Source organism: Scyliorhinus canicula, chromosome 7 (genome assembly GCF_902713615.1).
Source record: "Scyliorhinus canicula chromosome 7, sScyCan1.1, whole genome shotgun sequence".
NCBI lineage: Eukaryota > Metazoa > Chordata > Chondrichthyes > Carcharhiniformes > Scyliorhinidae > Scyliorhinus > Scyliorhinus canicula.
In genome coordinates, this window is record NC_052152.1 from 209566246 (window position 1) to 209587479 (window position 21234).

The 21234-nt window shown below is 44.5% G+C and overlaps 1 protein-coding gene across 3 annotated transcripts in view; it reads left to right on the forward strand.

Annotated features, from left to right (window-relative positions):
• Nucleotides 1-19803, forward strand: part of rbl1 (retinoblastoma-like 1 (p107)) — an 85436-nt gene extending 65633 nt beyond the window's left edge. For all 3 annotated transcript variants that reach the window (XM_038803835.1, XM_038803837.1, XM_038803836.1), the window contains 5 exons: nt 3030-3101; nt 3231-3324; nt 6556-6770; nt 11182-11346; nt 16180-19803. In XM_038803835.1, the coding sequence (XP_038659763.1) occupies nt 3030-3101; nt 3231-3324; nt 6556-6770; nt 11182-11346; nt 16180-16350 (717 nt within the window). In that variant the 3' untranslated portion in view covers nt 16351-19803. The remainder of the gene's footprint in view (nt 1-3029; nt 3102-3230; nt 3325-6555; nt 6771-11181; nt 11347-16179) is intronic.
• Nucleotides 19804-21234: the final 1431 nt, after the last annotated feature.

The following is a 21234-nucleotide window of genomic DNA, read 5'->3' on the forward strand; positions in this document are numbered from 1 at the left end:
TCCTGCAATGGCACTCCTGCCCTTGCGCTACTCTTATGAATGAATCACTCTTAAGGCCACCGTTGTGGCACAGGAAGGCCTGCTGCATGTGTTCATTGATGCATGCATTGATCTTTGTTGAATCCCTGTGTATGGGACACCCATGTTGCCCATGTCCACATTATATTACTGGCCTACGATCCACATGCCACTTACCAGCTCTCGTGAGGCATTTGGCGAGCTTCCAGCACTGCACCAATGTTTGTGCCACAATCCTGGTACTTATTCAGTCCCCTCCAGCCATGCCTCCTTCATGAGGTTGGCTGGCCTCCTTCCCTTCTCATCCTTTGAGAATAGTATCTCTTTTTTTCCAGCACTCTGCAGGAGCACCTAGAGGATGATGTCTCTGAAGCATGGACAACCCTTCCTTGCATTCCCATCACCCCACTCCACCGTTTGATGCACCTCTTCTGCTCAAAGTAAAACACTTATTCCTGAGGTAATTGCTCAAGGAAGGCTCCCAAACAAGAGGACCAAGGAAGCACTTCAAAGACACCCTGAAGGGTTACTCAGAAGAGATCTACTTGGAGGAACTTCCTGATTGAAGGGACACAATTCTTCTAGAGTACCAGACAGCTAAAGGAATGCCAGTGATCTCCAGTCCAAGGACCAATCCCACCTCCAGGAAACAACTGTGCGGTTGGAGGTGGGGCTCAAGGATCGGGCTCATCTGCTACACAAGGATCCACAGAACACATGACCAGTGGCACAAAGATTCTTAAGTGGCTAATCATATGTGTTAGCAAGTGATTGCTGAGGAAGAAGGAATGAGAGGACCGTAGGCCGGACCCTGAGCTTTTGGTAAGATCCCGTAGGGAACCGATACCATTTTGTACTTATTTATTTATTTATAAATTTAGACTATCCAATAATTTTCTTTCCCCAATTAAGGGGCAATTTAGCATGGCCAATCCACCTAGCCTGTATATCTTTTGAGTTGTGGGGGGTGAGACCCACGCAGACACGGGGGGGGGGGAATGTGCAAATTCCACACTGACAGTGACACATGGCCAGGATTGAACCAGGGGTCTTGGTGCCATGATGCAGCAGTGCTAACCACTGCTCCACCGGGCTGCCCTACCATTTTGGTTTAATGTAGATCGTTTAATATTCAAGACACTTGCTCAGTGAATAAAGCCACAAGAATCCACGGGTTTTGAACAAACCAAAAAAAACTTCCTATACAAGATTAGAAAGATTATGCAATTTACAAGATCTGTCTTATATTCTTAACATTGAGTTAGTATTAGTTAACAGCCAAACTGTGGTTGAACACACCATGCTACATGATCAAGCCAGATTCCACGGATTTTTCAACAACCCACCCAGACGTCAGTAACACTGAGTCGACCATCTCACTGAAACTCTGTCTAGCTTGGATTACTCTCCAAACCTGGATTGCATCAACAACAGCTCACTCTGCAGGATTTCAGTCTCAATTCCCGAATTACATTTCCCTGGATTCTCAAGTAACAGCTCGCAAGCACAACTTTAGCTCTTCAGCTGTGCTGAGCAGACCATTACTGCTCCGTAGTGATACCTTCGCTCCAGCAGCGACTGCCTTCTTGGATCTTGCCGCAGCCTTTTTCTTGACTGGAGCCTGTTTCACTGCTCCTCGCCTTTTAATTGACCTGGGACCATTTCCTCTCTGAGACTCGTCTTTTGGGACTTCTCTTCCCCAACGATGCTCCGCTCTCGAGTCACGTGAACTAGGTTTTTCACCCCGTTTTCCAATCCCGCTCAGGCACCCAAGGACTTGAATGCAGATCTGCGCATGTGCAGCTCGCTCCTTGTTTGTCGGGAGTTCAAGTTCCCAACCTCCGCACTCGACATTAAGGTAAGTTAAATTTCATAACATGTGAAAAGGTTTCCATGCATTCCATCATATTTGTTTTTGTTTCCAATTCCCAACATTTATCTGTTTTCCCTTTTAATCTCAAACAAGTAACCATAAGAAAACTGTTCAGTGACTTAAAGTACAATCCTTAACCTCCCATATTACAAAATAAATGATCAGCACTAGTTTTTCAATGGTAAATATAGAATAATTAGGCCATATGGAGAGCTACTGTATCATAACTGTCTGATGAAAGAGTTTCCTACACTTGTACTCACCTTTGTCCAAAGGAGAATGTGGGTGACTTTGAAGTATTATGAACTTCATAGTTGAGACTTGATCTTCACTGGCCGTGCCAGCATTTATGTCCATCCTTAGCTGCCCTAAGAAGACAGTGGTGGGTCTTCCTGAATTGCTGTAGCAATTTGATATAACTGAGGATTTATTATCCACTTCAAAGGACACTTAAGTGGCGCCAAACAGGAACACATATAACTCAGACCTGGTAAGAACAGAAAGCTTCCATCCCTAAAGAAGCTTGACCAACCCTGGAATTTTACGACGACCCTTCAACTTCATAGTTATTTACGGGTACTGGCTTTTGATTTACAGCTTTTCAAAACTAAATTCAATTTGGATTATTAGTCTACGTCTCCGGGTGGCTGGTTCCTGATGCAGATCGAGGCCAACAGCATGGGTTCAATTCCCCTACCGCCTAAGATTCATGAAGGCACCGCCTTCTCAACCTTGCTCATCACCTGAGGTGATCCTCAGGTTAAATCACCACCAGTCAGCTCTACCCCTCAAAAGACGAAAGCAGCCTATGGTCATCTGGGATTATGGTGACTTTACTTAACATATTAGTGGTCCAGTAACATCCTAACCACTACCTACACCCCACTACAGTTACGTTGTGCTGACAGCCATTGCTGGTACTCAACTTGTGAACGAGCAGATGATTAACAGAGAAATATGGAGATGAAACATGAGAAAATGTGACAATCAAAGAACATGACCTTTTTACAGTGGAATGCAAACCGAAAGAGAATAAAGAATTGCAGAGTGTGCACTGCATTTTTAAATCCCCTCTATTTGCAATGCCGCAGGAAATCAGTTGGCTGTATTCATGTTATCGCGAATACTGTTTTTACAGGTCACTAAGGAGGACAGGTCTTTCACAGATATAATGAAATGTTACAGAAGCCAACCCCAAGCCAACAGCCACGTGAGTTTCCATTCGATCTTCATGCGTCGTTGTTTAGCCCTTTTGACAAAATATAAAGAAGTCTCACTAAGTGGTTTTTTTACAAGTAACTTCTGCTATGTGTAATAATCTTGAATCATTTTTATTCAGGTATATAGAAGTGTTCTTCTTAAAAGAGGGCGATGTTTGAGGATGATTGGTATTGATGAGCACACAGAGGAAGATGTAGACATGGAAGAGCAGGGTGAGTCCTATTGCACTACTGAGAATTCCATATACTTGGTGACAATTTATGGAACTTTTCTGAGTTAGCAACTGGTTTAGATTTAACGTGGAGAATGTGTTGAGGCAAAGAAACAAAATGTTCTGTTTCAACATGCCAATTTCTATTCATCATGTTTGAATTCTTTCCCTGAACCTCCCCATTTATCTCTCTCAAAATCTTCTTTAAATCCCACCTTTTCGATCAGGTTTTTGGTGATCTCTTCTCGCGTTTAGCATCACTTATTACAGGGGTTCCAAATGGGTTTCCACGGGATCCATGCAGGGGTCCGTGCTCGGTTTGGACTCTGTGGGGGTGGGCCACGAAGAGGCAGTGGGGGGGGGTCCGAGAGTGGGGGCGGGGAGGAGTGGATGTTCCCATTTAAAAATAACAAGAAGGTAAGTCTTGGAAGTATTTGTTGTATAACAGATTTTTTTTCGTTATAATGAATGTATTCATGCAAGTCAAAGAAATATCTTGTAAGCTTATTTTTGTATGTGTGTACCTATTGTGCAATAATTGTTTTTGTGGTTTAATTCTTCAATATAATATTTCTCAGAGGTGCCTTCAAAGAAAATAAAATGAAATTCTTAATATGTGTGATTTAGTTTCCTTGTTTGTGCAACATATTAGACTTGCGTTTGGCACCGTTATTATTTTACTGTATATACCGTGCTAAACCTCGGGAGGTCAAAAGAGTTCCGCAACTGCAAATGTTTGTGGCACCTTGATTTATTAGGTTTCGTTAGAGCTATGGGGAAAACCTGTGTGTGCGCGTGCGCAGCTTAGTTGCTCTTGCAGAGAGATGGCGGGCAACACATCGGCAAAATGAGACCTTCCATGCTGTTTCTGTGATTCCACATCTTTGTGCAAACCCTTTTTTCCCCATATTTTAAAACATAGATCCTAAGGAGTCCAGACGGGGTGGATGTGGAGAGGTAGTTTCCTCTTGTGGAATAATCTAAAACAATGGGTCACTGTAAAAATAAGGGGTCGCCCATTTAAAACCCAAAGCAGCACAGTGATATAGTGGTTAGCACTGGGGTCTCGGTGCCAGTGACCCGGGTTTGATTCTGACCTCGGGTGACTGTGTGGAGTTTATACATTCTCTCCCTGTCTGTGTAGGTTTCTTCCAGATGCTCCGGTTTCCTCCCATAGTCCAAAGATATTCAGGTTAGGTGGATTGGCAGTGCTAGATTTCCCTTAAAGGTGTGGTTGCAGGAAAAGTGCGGGGGGGTTAGGCCTAGGTGGGGTGGTCTTTTGGAGGTTCGATGCAGACTTGATGGGCCGAATGGCCTCCTGCACTGTAGAGAGTCTATGAAATGAGACAAAATATTTTCTGAGGATCTTTTGCAGATGATAGTAAGATTGGTAGAGTTGCAGATAGCGAGGGGGACTGTCAGAGAATACAGCAAAATATAGATAGATTGGAGAGTTGGGCAGAGAAATGGCAGATGGAATTCAATCCAGGCAAATGCGAGGTGATGCATTTTGGAACATCCAATTCAAGAGCGGACTTATACGGTCAATGTAAGAGTCCTGGGGAAAATTGATGTACAGAGAGATCTGGGAGTTCAGGTCCATTGTACCCTGAAGGTGGCAACACAGGTTGATAGAGTGGTCAAGAAGGCATACAGCGTGCTTGCCTTCATCGGACGGGGTATTGAGTACAAGAGTCGGCAGGTCATGTTACAGTTGTATAGGACATTGGTTAGGCCACATTTGGAATACTGCGTGCAGTTCTGGTCGCCACATTACCAGAAGGATGTGGATGCTTTAGAGAGGGTGCAGAGGAGGTTCACCAGGATGTTGCCTGGTATGGAGGATGCTAGCTATGAAGAAAGGTTGAGTGGATTAGGATTGTTTTCGTTGGAAAGACGTTTTTTACGCAGAGGGTGGTGGGTGCCTGGAACACTTTGCCAGCGGAGGTGGTAGAGGCGGGTACGATAGCATCATTTAAGATGCATCTGGACAGATGTATGAATGGGTGGGGAACAGAGGGAAGTAGGTCCTTGGAAAATAGGCGACAGGTTTAGATAAAGGATCTGGATCGGCGCAGGCTGGGAAGGCTGAATGGGCCTGTTCCTCTGCTGTAATTTTCTTTATTCTTTGATCGTGAGTCTTTGGAACTCTCATTCTCAAAAGGTGGTGGAAGCAGGGTCTTTCCGTCAGAGTTTGGTGGATTCTTGGTGAGCAAGGGGGTTAAAGGTTATTGGGAGTAGGCGAGATGCTCAGCCATGATCTTCTTAAATGGCAGAGCAGGGTCAAGGAGCTGAAAGGACTCTCCCTGCTCCTAATTCATATGTTTGTATTAGGGGTGCTTCATGAATGCAAGTTGTTATTGTGATAAATTGAAACATCAACTCTGCAGAACATTCCTTCTCTCTTCTAAGTCAGACCATTTCATTATAAATAGACACTGCGCACACTTTGGCATTTGGATGTTGGTTCTCTCTCTCCATCACATATGCCAGGGCAAGAGATGGATGGTGTGAGAAATTGAAATTTTCAATGGCGTGCTCTTCTCAGATTGAAATTTAAGTGTATTGCTGGGGCAAATTAGAGAGTCCTTTATAATAATAATATTTATTATTGTCACAAGTAGGCTTACATTAACACTGCAATTAAGTTACTGTGAAAATCTCCGAGTCGCCACACTCTAACGCCTGTTCGGGTACACTTTTTAAAATATATTTAGAGTACCCAATTATTTTTCTTCCAATTAAGGGGCAATTTAACGTGGCCAATTCACCTACCCTGCACATCTTTGGGTTGATGTGGCGAAACCCACGCAAACACAGGGAGAATGTGCAATCTCCACACGGACAGTGACCCAGAGCCGGGATCGAACCTCGGCACTGTGAGGCAGCAGTGATAACAACTGAGCCACCGTGCTGTCCTCGACCTGTTTGGGTACACTGAGGGAGAATCCAGAATGTCCGATTCACCTAACAAGCACGTCTTTCGGTCTTTGCCCTTCTGATGTGGGAGCACAGAAAATGACACTTATTTTTCCCAGCACCGATTTCCTGTACCTTCAGTAACACTAAAAATAATTGTAATTACCCTCCGGGTTCACTCCTGCTTTGATTTTCACTGTCAATGAAAACCGAAAAGACATTTTATGCCTGGCATAAACAGTTATTTTAGGAGGTCTATCTTAAAACTTGAGAATAACAATTTTATTCTCCTTTTTATTTGTGCCACTTCTAGTGCCCAGTTTTGATGATTCTAAACCAAAAAATAACAATGCACTTGGTCCTGACGAGACAAGCAACCTTCCAGTGTCGCCAGCCAGATTGTCCAAAACATATCCTACAGCTGTGGAGGAAGAGCGGGGTGACCTGATTAAGTTTTATAACAGTATCTATGTGAACAGGATTAAAGAGTTTGCGCTGAAGTACTCCAATGTAAAACTGGAGTGTGGGGTAAGTAAACTTGAGCGTTTGAGAACGTGAATCATCATTTCTGAACTATAGAAGTGCTTCATGTGCAAAATGATTTCATAGGTCAAATTCCATTCTTATTTAATGGACTTCCTGCATTGCTTTACAATTGGTGTTTTGGGGAGCACATATTGCAAATCTCATTTTGCAAGGAAGTAGCAACTTGTTCTGACTATTAAATATGAAGGGCCTATAACACCCTCATTATGTGAGTTAAATTCCATATTCCATTTTATTGTATCCTCTTTCGGGTTTTTACAAGTTTTTTTATGCCTTCCATTCTGCAAATCCACCTATTGCCTTTGGATCTAAATGATAAAGCAGAGCTAAGATGCCTCCTTTTAATATAATACACTTTGTGTTTACAGCTCCAACAGTATGTGGGAGAGATTGTGGATTTGAGGGCACAGTTCAATTCAAAAGATTGAACCCGCTTGATATATTGGGAATGATTTTAACCAAACCCGCCACACAGGATCATATGCAACATAAGTTTTATGCCCCATCTCTTTAATGTTTCTCTACGTATGTAGCAAGATAATATTCCAGCTTGGGTAATGGTCATGTCCAACAACAGAGAATCAAACCTCTTGACATTCAATTGCATTACCATCGCTCAATCCCCCACTATCAACATCCTGGGGCTTACCATTGATCAGGAACTGAACGGGACTGAGCATATTAATACAGTGGCTACCAGGGCAGGTCAGAGGCTGGGAATTGCGCGGCGAGTAACTCACCTCCTGAGCTCCCAAAGCCTGTCCACCATCTACAAGTCACAAGTTAAGAGTGTGATGACTACTCCCCACTTCCATGGATGAGTGCAGCTCCAACAACACTCGAGAAGCTCAGCACCATCCAGAAGAAAGCATGTACCACATTAAGCTTTCACTCCCTCCACCACTGATGCCACAGTGGCAGCAGTGTGTACCAACTCGAGGTGCTTTGTAGCAACTCATTAAGGTTCCTTTGACACCACCTTCTCAGGGAGTATTAGGGACCAGCCAGCAGCGTCCACATCACGTGAATGAAGTCTTAATAATTAACACCAGCAGACAACAAAATTGGGCAGAGGGTAAAACCAAGGTTATGTCCAACCCCATTGGGTGGGTAAGATACCCCCCCCCCCCCCAATTGTGTCCAGTAAATGCTTAATTTAGCATTTTTTAAAACTGCCCTTTTGGATCCAAGGTAGCCAGCTAGGAAGCTGAACTTTTAGATTGATATATTCATATAGATTCAAACTTTTTTTTTTATAAATGTTTTTATTGGGTTTTTGAACAAAGTATGTTTACCGTTATGTACACAGAATTATATATATATATATATTATATTATATATAGAAGAGAAGGGACACACGCAAACGTACAAAAAAAAGAGTAATAATAAAAAAGAAATTAAAAATAAAGTAACTGGTAAGGTATTATGCACCAGCTCAACAGTAGCAACTCTGTACAATTGGCAAAATTATTTACAACACATAAGTAGACGTCTGTTTGCGGGGGGGGTGGGGGGGGTGCGGGCATTTGGGTGCTGGAGAAACAATTACAGAGGGCAATACTCAAATGGGCCTGGTGTTGGAGTTGTCACTTGCTTCTCCCGGACTGATTTCGCTGCCGTTGTCGTTTCGTGCTCACCTCCACTTCAGCCGTTCCTCCCGTCTTTCGCCTGTATTCTCCTTGTTCTCTGTTCCTGTAGATGACAAGTCTGTTATCGTTTCCCGTGCCTCTTTCCGGCTATCATTTCCCTGCCTCCCCCCACCTCCCTGGTTCTCCTCTATTGTTCCCTGTCTCTTCCCCCCCCCCCCCCCCCCCCCCCCTCCCGTTCTATCTCTCCCTCTAATGTTTTGGCTACTTTCCCCTGATTCTTGGCTACCTGGCTATTCTTCTGCTTGTTCGTTGGCCACAAACAAGTCCCGGAACAATTGCATGAATGGCTCCCAGATTCTGTGGAAGCCATCGTCTGACCCTCGGATGGCGAATTTGATTCTCTCCATTTGGAGAGATTCCGAGAGGTCGGACAGCCAGTCTGCAGCTTTGGGTGGTGCTGCTGACCGCCAGCCGAACAGGATTTTATGGCGGGCGATCAGGGAGGCAAAGGTGTCCGTCGCCCTCCCCAGGATAGATCTGGCTGGTCTGAAACCCCAAAGACTGCCATTTTTGGGCATGGCTCCATCCTCATCCCCACCACTTTGGGCATTGCCTCGAAGAAGGCTGTCCAGTACCCCGCAAGTCTGGGGCAAGACCAGAACATGTGGGCATGGTTGGCCGGGCCTCCTTGGCACCGTTCACATTTATCCTCCACCTCCAGGAAGAGCCTGCTCATACGGGTTCTTGTTAAGTGGGCTCGATGTACCACTTTTAGTTGTGTCAGGCTGAGCCTTGCGCACGTGGAGGTGGAATTGACCCCATGCAGTGTTTCGCTCCAGAGTTCCCACCCTATTTCAATCCCCAGGTCCTCACATTTCTTTCTTGTTGCGTCCCTATGGTGTCAGCCCTATCTACCAGTCGGTCATACATGTCACTACAGTTTCCTTTATCTAGTATGCTTGCGCCAGTAACTCTTCCAGTAATGTCTGTCATGGCGGTTGTGGGTAAGTCCTTGTCTCCTTTCGTAGGAAGTTTTTGAGTTGCAGGTTAGCTCGTTCCCCCTGGCTAGCTGGAATTTATATAGATTCAAACTTGATTTGAGCTTACCCCAGTAGCTCAACCAGTCTTTCTATTGAGGATTAAGCCCCCTTATTGCATGCTGAATTAACTAATCCCAGCCCATGCAATAAAGAAAGAACTTGCATTTATATAGCACCTGGAGTCCTATAGAGCTTTGCCACCAGTGATCTATTTTGGCGATATAAGGTTCCACAAACAGCATTTTTTTAAAAATAAATTTAGATTACCCAATTATTTTTTCCAATTAAGGGACAATTTAGCGTGGCCAATCTACCTACTCTGCACATTTTTGGGTTGTGGGGGCGAAACCCACGCAGACCCGGGGAGAATGTGCAAACTCCACACAGACAGTGACCCAGAGCCGGGATCGAACCTGGGACCTCAGCGCTGTGAGGCGGTTGTGCTAACCACTAGGCCACCGTGCTGCCCTCACAAACAGCATTTTTAAAAATTAATTTGCACAACGTGGGTGTTGCTGGCTCAGTCAGTATTTGTTGCCGCATCCCTAGTTGTCCTCGAGAAGGTGATGATGAGCTGCCTTCTTGAAGCGCTGCAGTCCATGTGGTGTAGGTACATCCACAGTGCTGTTCGGGAGGGAATACCAGCACAGTGAAGGAACGGCAATATATTTCCAAGTCAGAATGGTGAGTGACTTGGAGGGGAACCTCCAGATGGTGGTGTTCCCAGCTATCTTTTCCTCCACTACAGGTTCTGTTGCAAAAGTTGGACTGATTTTTTAGTGTCTGACACTGCTTTATACCTGATAATTTACAGACAGAGAAAGATTCAGAACCTCCCAGCTCAATGAATAATGGAGACAAGCCACCAAATTGATAGCTATTTCCATTCTATGAAGAAACAGCATCAAAATTAGCTCATTAGATTCTTAACTGCCTACTGTCGCGCATTACTTTTTTTCCTTAAAGTATTGCTCAATCCTCTAAAATTGCGAATATCATTTTCCAAATATTTCCATTTCTTCTTAATAAATGGTGGCTTTTGGCATCACATTGCAGTGCGCTGACACACCAGCAGTGCGCTGACACACCAGCAGTGCGCTGACACACCAGCAGTGCGCTGACACACCAGCAGTGCGCTGACACACCAGCAGTGCGCTGACACACCAGCAGTGCGCTGACACACCAGCAGTGCGCTGACACACCAGCAGTGCGCTGACACACCAGCAGTGTGATGACCCCTACTTGTCTTCTCACACAGCTGGGTCTATTACAGCCTTGCTGCCATGATCTGGTTTGCCCTTCAAGGAGGCCATTTTCATCATCTGGATTGTTTGGTGGGATAGATAGCTGCCATGGCCAAAAGGCCAGCAAAAACTGAGTCTGTCGTAGTTGTATTTGAAACAATACGATGAAGAAATGCTAAAGGTTCCTTTGGGAAAATGTTTGGAAATATTCTCTGGTCTGCTGTATTCCATTACACCCTTATATCCAGTGAGTTGGTGCTTGGGAACAGCTAGTTTGGCCCTTAGGTGTCCAAAGGTGTGTAGGTTAGATGGAGCTATGGGAATGGGGTGGGTAGGGTGCTCTTTCGGAGAGTTGATGCAAACTCAATGGCCTTCTGCACTGTAGGGATTCTGTGACTTCTATGATTTCCGAGTAATCGGTTTTGGGTTTGATTGATAGCTGATTTTTAAAACTGGCTGTATGGAATTTAATTCTGGTGTATCAACATCAAATTACAGCTTTTGATTTCTACCTTGACAGGTGGAAGCACCGCCACTGTCTCCTTTTCCAAATGTTATACCCCATCCTGTATCTCCACGGCGGATATCACAGCGACATGCAGTCTATATCTCCCCTCACAAGAACGGCACTTCCCTCACGCCACGTACAGCCATGATGTACAGATTTAACCGGAGCCCATCAAAGGTGCGTTCTTGCTCACATTGGTCACATTTGTGGTTCTGTTTCAGGTTATTTAGCAGATTTACTGCCAATTTTCTAATAAAATAAAATAATTAGCATCTTAACTACGTAATATTAGGGGCAACGTTACTTACATGGAAACATACATCGAAAATAGAAGCAGGAGAAGGCAATTTAGCCCTTCAAGTCTGGCTTTAATTGACTAGAACACAGCTCTGCGATCGTCTACAATGGAAAGGACGATCGTCAGGCGTCTGACCATTTATACCTCGTTAATAGAGGCGTGGTTAACTCAGCCTCTCGGCCAATCGGTCGAGAGGCACATGACCGACCAGGGCCAATGGTAAGCCGACGTTCTGGCCCAATGGCAGGCAGGTATGCAGATCATATCATATCACCACATTCACCCCTTGCGGAGAAGGAAGGGGGGGGGGGGTGTGAACGAGACCCAGGGTGGGGTGGGGGGGGGGGGAGAACTGGTGATATGAGTAGCCGTCAGGAGAATAAATTTTCTCTCCTTACCCTTATCGAATTTGGGGGCTTCCCACTGGCCCAGACATAACGATATTTACAACAAAAAAAAAGTCCATGGGGCTGTAGAACTCTAGAAGGATTCGATCAGTCTTTTGGTGGTCCTTGACGTCCTGGCAGAGCGCCGTAGTGGAGGAGTTGACGTCGGATCGGCCAATGGTCCTGCTGATGTCCTGGAGTCCGGGAGCGATGGACTTCGAGTAGTCTCCGTCACCTGAGCTGGCCGCGGAGACGCCATGGATGAGGGATGGGGAAGCTGAGTGGGGTGCTGGGGTGAAAACGGGGAGGGGGGTCTGTGGTGGGGGGGGCGCACGCCGGCGGGTGCCAGGTCCCGGAGGGAGACCGTGTCCTGTCGACCGTCGGGGTACTCCACATACGCGTACTGCGGGTTAGCGTGGAGTAACTGGACATGCTCCACCAACGGGTCGGACTTGTGCACGCGCACATGCTTCCGGAGAAAGATGGGCCCGGGGGTGACCAGCCAAGTCGGGAGAGGGGATCCGGAGGATGACTTTCTGGGGAAAACAAGAAGACGTTCATGAGGTGTCTGATTAGTTGCGGTACAGAGGAGTGTGCGGATAGAGTGTAGGGCATCGGGGATCACCTCTTGCCATCGGGAAATAGGGAGATTTCTGGACCGGAGGCCCAGTAGTATGGTCTTCCAGATGGTACCATTCTCCCGCTCGACCTGTCCGTTACCCCGAGGGTTATAGCTGGTCGTCCTGCTAGAGGCGATGCCCCTGTCGAGCAGGAATTGACGCAGCTCGTCGCTCATAAATGAGGACCCCCGATCGCTGTGTATGTACGCGGGGTAGCCGAACAGTGAGAAGATGGAGAGTAGGGCCTTAATGACGGTCGATGTGGTCATGTCGGGGCAGGGAATGGCGAAGGGGAAGCGGGAGTATTCGTCGATAACCGCCAGGAAGTAAACTTGAAACTACAAAACGTTTTGGCCTCAACTCCTTTCTGTGGGCGTGAATTCCACAGATTCACCACTCTGGGTGAAGAAAGGTTTATCCCTTGTCCTCAAACTCTGACCCCTAGTTCTAGACTCCCTCACCATCGGGAAATTTCTTTCTGAATCTACCCTGTCTAATCCTGTTAGAATCTTGTAGGTTTCTCTGAGATCCCCTCTCACTCTTCTGAGCTCCAATGAATATAATCATAACCGATTTAGTCTCGCCTCATATGACAGTCCGACCATCCCAGGAATCAGCCTGGTAAACCTTCGCTGCTCTCCTTCCATAGCAAGAACATCCTCCCTCAGACTGCACATAATACTCCAGGTGTGGCCTCACCAATGTCCTATGCAATTCAAGTAAAGCATCTCTATTCCTATACTCTGATCCTCTTGATATGAAGGCCAACATACCATTTGCCTTTACTGCCTGCTGTACCTGTGTGCATACATTCAGCGACTGATCCACGAGCTCATCAAGGTCTTGCTGAGTATCCGCCTCAATTTACACCCATTCACATAGTGATCTGCCTTCCTATTTGTTGCTCCCAAAGTGGATAACTCACATTTATCCACATTATACTGCATCTGTCATGCACATGCCCACTCACTCAGCCTGTCCAAATCCCGCTGAAGTATCTCTGCATCCCCCTCACAGCTCACCCTCCCACCCAACTTTGTATCATCTGCAAATTTGGAGATACTACGTTTAGTTCCCTAGTCCAATAATATATAATGTGACAGTTGGGGTCCTAGCACATAACCCTGCGGTACCCCACTATTGGCTGCATGCCAATTAGAAAAATACACATTTACTCCAACCTTTTGCTTCCTGTCTGCTAACCAACTTTCTATCCATCTCAAGACACTACCCGTAATCCGATGTGCTTTAACTTTAATCTGCTCTGTGAGACCTTGTCGAAAGCCTTCTGAAAGTCTAACTAAACTACATCCACCGGTTCTACCTGGTCAACTCTTACTAGTTACATCTTCAAAGAATTCTAGTAAATTTGTCGAGCATGATTTTTCTTTCGTAAATCCATGCTGACTTTGTCTGATTACACTGCTTTCAAAATGCTGTGGTATGAAATCCTTGATCATAGAATTTACAGTGCAGAAGGAGGCTTTTTGGCCCATTGAGTCTGCACCGTCCCTTGGAAAGAGCAGCCTACCCAAGCCCCACCTCCACCCTATCCCCGTAATCCAGTAACCCCACCATACCTTTTTGGACACTAAGGGCAATTTAACATGGCCAATCCACATGATCTGCACATCTTTGGATTGTGGGAGGGAATCGGAGCACCCGGAGGAAACCAACGCACACATGGGGAGAACGTGCAGACACAGGGAGAACATGCAGACTCCGCACAGACAGTGACCCAAGCCGGGAATCGAACCTGGAACCCTGGAGCTGTGAGGCAACTGTGCTACCGTGCTGCCCGTGGACTCCAGCTAGGGCAGCACGTGGTGCAGTGGTTAGCACTGATGCCTCACGGCGCCGAGGTCCCAGGTTTGATCCCAGCTCTGTGCGACTGTCCATGTGGAGCTTGCACATTCTCCACATGTTTGCGTGGGTCTCACCCCCACAACCCAAAGATGTGCAGGGTATGTGGATTGGACAAAGCAGCCCGCTTGATTGGTACCCCTTTCATAAACATTCACTCCCACCACCGACACAGCAGCAGCCGTGTGTACCATCTACAAGATGTACTGCAGGAACTCGCCCTGGCTCCTCAGGCAGCACCTTCCAAACCCACGTCCACTGCCATCTAGAAGGACAAGAGCAGCAGATACCTGGGAACCCCACCACCTGGAGGTTCCCCTCCAAGTCACTCACCACTCTGACTCAGAAATATATCACCGTTCCTTCACTGTCGCTGGGTCATAATTTTGGAACTCCCTCCCTAACAGCACTGTAGATGTACCTACACCACTTGGACTGCAGTGGTTCAAGAAGGCAGCTTACCGTCACCTTTGCAAGGGCAATTAGGGATGGGTAACAAATACTGGCTCAGCCAGTGAAGCCAAATCCCATTTAAAAGAAAATAATTTAAGAAAGTGGTGATCAGCCTGTATAAGATTCCATTCAGTACATTTTGGAGCTGTTGTGATCACCAAGATGCTGGGGCCAGAAAAGAGCAACAAGGCTGAATCCCAGTGTTAGGAGTATGTTGTAAGAAAAGGCAGGAGCACTTGAGCTTCTTGCCTTGGAAAGCTTCTCAGAGATGTGATCTTATACTGGGGAGTTAACAAAATGATAGCTGTGGAACTTTACTTCAAATTAAGTTGCTGGAATCTGGCAAGGAGGCACATAGTTCAACCAGTTAGAAAACAGGAAGGATTGAAAACAGGAAATTCTTCCTTACACAAAGCATAATCAATTCTTGGAATAAAACTCTCAGACTGGTGGGGAAAATACTGGAATCAACTGAACTTCCTCGGTTCCCAGTAAAGCCATGCCCCAATTTTTAAAAATACAACATTGTTTTCAAATCCTTCCTCTTTCCCTTTCGCTGTAACTTTCTCCACACCACAACCCTTCAAAATAACTGCGGTTCTCTGATGCTGACCTCGAGTCTGATTACAATCACAGTACCATTAATGGCAATTCTAGAGTTCCCTCCCTAAATATCTCTACCTCACTTTTCTCCTTACAAATAGTGGCCGATATACACACGCACCCACACTCTCTCCTTAAAACTGAGCTCTTTTGACTAGACGTTTGGTCACCTGCTCTAATATCTCCCATGTGGCTCAGTGTCAGATTTTGTTTAAAATGCTTCTGTGAGGTGCTTTGGAGTGTTTGTTACATTAAAGATGCTATATAAATACAAGTTGATGTGTTGAATCAGTTAAAAGAGAATTAAATGCTGCCACAGGAGAGCTGTTGGATTTTTTGGGATGAATGAAGAAGAACCAATGACTTTCATCGTCTTGTAATCCCAGGCCTCTGCTGAATTTTCTCATCACAACCAAGGAGGTGTTTGCTTCAATATGTTTCAGCCAGAGAAAGGAAAACTCAGAAGAAATTCCCATTCTGATTGCTGTTTCATGTGTATATCTCCCTAAAGACTCTCTTGTGTCTCTCAGGATGCAGATATTGGCTGAGGTTAAAGTGAACTGTAATGAGTTACCCATCTCTGGATCATGTGAAGAATTACTATTCAGGTCACTTCTTAGATTACTCAATTCACCTGTGGAACTGTAGCTCAGTACTTAGGAAGCAGGATAAGGCAACAAAATTGGAGAGATAGAGATTAAATATCTGCCTGTTAAAAGTCTGAATTACAAAAATTCTAGTTGTAATTTAATTGCTGATTAGTTGTACACTTCTGAAATTTTTACAGAATCTCAGGGATATCAACTGCATGATCAAACAGGGGGAGCGGCTGAGCAGGAAGCGAGCATTCACCATGGAAAGTGACAGCGACTCTCCAGCAAAATGTCTCTGCCAGGATAATGACGACATTTTGTTGAAGCGACTGCAGGATGTGGTCAGCGAGCGGGCAAACCACTGAAAGCAATGCCATACAACATAACATTTGTTCTGTTTAGGGTTTATTATGTAGAGTTTCTAGAATCAGACTTGTATCAGAATATAGAATATTATTATGTGTGGAAATGCTGGAATCTTCCCACATTCAGCCATCAGGTTGTGCCATGGCCACCAGACCCTTGCGTTTCATTTTTCCTTTAAACTAATTAGCTATTCATTAGGAATAGACTTTCAATACAAGCTACTAAAATGTCCCCTGAAAAGTCTCCTAACCAGAAACCTCTCTGGGCATGCTGTGTGTGCAACTGTTAATGAAGAGCGAGGATTCAACGTTTCATACTAGTGCCAGTTTCACAGTTGCCTGAGGTATGCTTTGACCTTGTATATGGTTAAATAATAGATTCAGACGTCAGAGAGAGCCTTTGGGATATCTGCAGCTTAGCTTGGCCAGCATGTTTTCAGTGATTGGTTTAGATTTAGGTTGCCAGCAGTTACAAGGACGTTTCAGAAAGCTAAAATGTTATAATTATGTGTAGTTTTTGAATGGATGGGGATCAAGTAAATAAAAACGTAACCAAACTGAGACAGTTTAGCAGCTTATCGGTAAAACGCTACAATTCACTGACACCTGATGCCATGGAATATTCATATCGTGGAATGCACTTTATAATCCCTATCCCCTAGAATAGCTGTAGTGTTCCAATTCACTTATGGAGTTGAATGACTATCCATTCTGACAGTCTATTCACCTAGAATGAACACAGTTGTACTAATCTCCTCTGTGTAGCCCACACGATGCCTTAGAGCAGTGGATTAATTAAATCAGGTGTCTTTTGTGTGTGTTTATGCTTGTTTAATGGAGGGATCTTGGTGACAGGGAACTGGAACAGTTTCCATTTTGAACACCTTGTTACAGCATCAGCCATCTTCCAAGTCAGGTAAAGCACCAATGCAGAGTGGCTCTCTCTCCTGTTTGTCCCAATCTACTGCAGCACCAATCTCAGGAGAGCACTTTACTGCATCAATGTGCTCTTTTCTCATTTCACAAAGCCTGCATCCTGTGGCCTTTGGGACTGTCCGTATTAGTGCCAGTTGGTGGCATCAACTATAAAGTGCCTTATGCCATCTCGCACTGCCTGATTAACTGAGGTGGGTGGATGTGAATAAAGCACTTATTCCGGTTTACCTTGAGGTTGTAATCTTTACTGAGAATCAGTTCTGTAATAACCAGAAGCAGAACAGACCATAGAAAATTCAATGCAGTCGGGAGGTGGTATTAGAATTTTCATCAATCTGTTTCTTTGCCGGGTTTATACCTGAAGAGGGATTATGAGGAACAGTCTTTCCCATTAACATAATGCTTGATCATCTTGCTGAGCTTTCATGCCAAGCTATTGCCCATTTTCTTCTTTCTTGATGAGAATTTAAGGGATACATTGGGGTTAAACATTGTTCTGTCACCTGGTACCTGTGTTTGAATGCAACCCAGACAGATGAGAGGAAATTCTCTGTCTCTACACTTAATGAATTTGGGCAGTTTCGAGTCCCAACTCAAAACTACCTATAAATTGACAGCTTTGATCAGATCACAAAGTTGGCAGCAGTTCAAGAAGACGGCTCACCACCACCTTCTCGAGTGCAATTCAGGATGGGTAATAAATGCTGGCCCAGCCCATACCCCATCAAATAATATTTTTAAATGTGGAATCACAAGTTTAACAGCCCCCCCCCCCCTCCCTCCAATTAAGACATTTATGTGTTCACACCCTTGACATTCAGTTAATGAAGTGTCACAGTGCTGCTGTACAGAGGTACAATGTTCGACAGAATAGAGGGAACTTTATTGTGCATCAAACCAAAGTTTTATCTGACCTGGTCCTGATATTAATGAACACAAATTCATATGAAATGTTAAATCTGTGAAGTAATAAGGATCCTTGCTGGTGTTTATTTTCAAATAGTGGGTAACTTTGGGCCACACCAGATTATTAACTGAGTTTAAGCAATTCACAGCGTACTAAGAATACACAGAAGGCCAGTCAGTTTCTGAAAGATAAAGACAGGTTCACACTTTGGACATAGATCTTCATATACCAGTGGTGTTTTGTTTGCTCCCTTGTATTACTAATTCCCACCCCCAACAGAGCACTGGGAAGACTCCAGTGTTGTTCCATTATTCCACAGATACTTGACTTTATTTTTATTTGACGGGTGTTACAGCTTTCCATTGGCTTTCTAACGAGCCGCAATGTGTGGTCCATCTTGGCGAATTCCCCGAGTATTTGAGTGCCTCTTGCAAGGCCTGTCTGTCACTATTGCTATAAGCTGCGGTGTTTTATTATATATGTGTGTATATATATATATATATTGTGTAGTATCTACACGCGCCTTTCTCTTCTTTCTGCATACATTTTCTGTTGGGAAAAAGGTGGAAATTGTTAATTATCATGTATATTTGTATAGAGCATACGTTTTAGATTATCCTATGCATTAATATTTGTACTTTTAAAGCTTTGTGTATGGAACTAAGACCATTTCAGCTTTTGAGTGTGAAAGGAAATGATCAATTCTGATTTGTTTTTTCTTGCCCAGGATTTTAGTTTTTTTTTAAGGATTTGTTTTAATCTTCTCTGAACATTAACAGCTAGCTTACCACAGCCACCTATGTCCCTAGACCAGGGAGGTACATGGAGGAGAGGACAAACCAGTGAAGACCTCCTGTCTTTTCTCCTTTACTTCTGTTGGGAAGACAATTTCCACTGCTCAGCAGCTTCGCTTCGAACACTCAATTCTCATGAGGCAGCCCATTGTTTAGCAGTGAAGTTTATTATATCAATTTTACTTCTGGAGTCGAGAGATGGGCGATGTGGAAAACATTTTTGAGGGTAGTTGTATGTTTGCAGGGTCCTGACGAACTCGGCATGGAATTTCTACCAGTGTTCCAAATCGCCATGAATGTGACAGAAATCCAAGACGAATGTCATGAATTGCCATTTGCATTGTTTCAGCAGGGTTTCCTGTCAACGTTTGTGAGAGATTGGGAGAAATTCCCATTTTTCTACCTCCTAATCTCCAGAGAGCTATATGGTAAATGGTAATAATCATTGATCCAGTTATCGGGCAAATTCTTGCTATTATGCTTACAATGTTGCTAATATATAGCAGTCAGAGGAACTCTTCTCCTCTTCCTCTAACATAATGTGAGCTTAGAAATTTTCCCAATTCCCCTCCTCTGCCCACCAGGAATTGACAGCTTGTGATGTGCAAGGTTTCTGATGAGAAAAATAGTCAAACAGTGAGCAGAACTGGGGTAGTGTTTTTTGTTGAATACTAAAACATTTTATGATAACCTACAAAGATTTCCATTTGTGCAAAGTGTGCTTTTTACCTGTGTGACAGAAGTGACATTGCCAGTTTAAATAGATCTTCTATTTTTGGGACTTTGTTTAAATAAAAGAAAAATATTTACCACCAATCATTCTATATTCTCTTGTTTCTTTCAAGGTAGATTGCTCAGAATTTTTATGTTCTATTAAATTTTTGTTGGATCGCTTCACTATTGAGTCATACAGCACAGCACAATAAACGGTCCTTCGGCCCACCATGTCTGTGCCAACAATCAATACCAATCTATCCTAATTCCATTTACCAGCACTTGGTCCATCGTCTGCTATGCCGTAGAGATTTAAGTGCTTGTCCAGATGGTGCGACAACAAGAACTGCACAGCTGAAAAATATTCATTTAACACCTCACCACGTCCTCTGGCTCCACGCACAGAATAGTCCATATTGGGCCCCACTCTTGCCCTGGCCATCCTCTTGCTCCCAATAAACATAAGATGCCTAGGGCAGCTCGGTGGCGCAGTGGGTTAGCACTGCTGCCTCACGGCACCCAGGTCCCAGGTTCGATCCCGGCTCTGGGTCACTGTCCGTGTGGAGTTTGCACATTCTCCCCGTGTTTGCGTGGGTTTCGCCCCCACAACCCAAAGATGTGCAGGGTAGGTGGATTGGCCGCGCTAAATTGCCCCTTAATTAGAAACATGGAAAAAAATGAATTGGGCACTCTAAATTTGAAAAGGAAAAAAACTTAAGTTGCCTTGGGGCTTTCCTTAATCCTATCTGCCAATGTGTGGCTGCTCTTTTCCCTCATTTTATAAGCACCCCACTACACGTACTATATTCCTGAAGGAGCTCCCTCATTTTTAGTGCTCTATATACTTTCCATATACTTCCTTTTTCTCTTTATCAAACCCTTGATATCCTTTGAAATCCAGGGTTCCCTGGACTTGCCACCCTTGCTAATGTTTTGCATGGAATTATAGCTTTTTACAAATACTTGCAACTAACATTTGCGATTTATTCCAGTAATGATGCCAGTGGTGGCTGAGTGGGTAACGTTCCTGCCTCTGTCAGAAGGTCATGGATTCAAGTCCCAGTCCAGAGACTGAAGAGCATAATTACATTGCACTGTCAGAACTGGCATTTCTTTAAAGAGATATTACATTTGCTATGATCCCCGTAGAGACTGATAACTTTTAAGGAGAGGTGAATTTCCCAGTGACTGGCAACCTGGTGGACAGGATTTCACATTTTAAGACTTGTACTGCAGCAAACACAAAATCAACATAGGTCAAATATTACTTAACAAGCAACTAATTAAATGAGCTGAAGAAAACATACTTTAGGATTAACTAACTAATGTAATTAAATATGGCTTTTCCTTTCACTTCTGGCAGGCTTGTAGTTCCAAAGCATCTCCAGGCTCACAACTCCCTACCATGTTAGTTTGAAACTTCCAGTGCCCTTTAAAAACCTCTCTACTCAGACCAGGTTCTCTAGATCCAATTTAAGCCAGCAAGATCCACCCCGGCAACTCCCTCGTCCCCAAATCGCCACAAACTGTTTT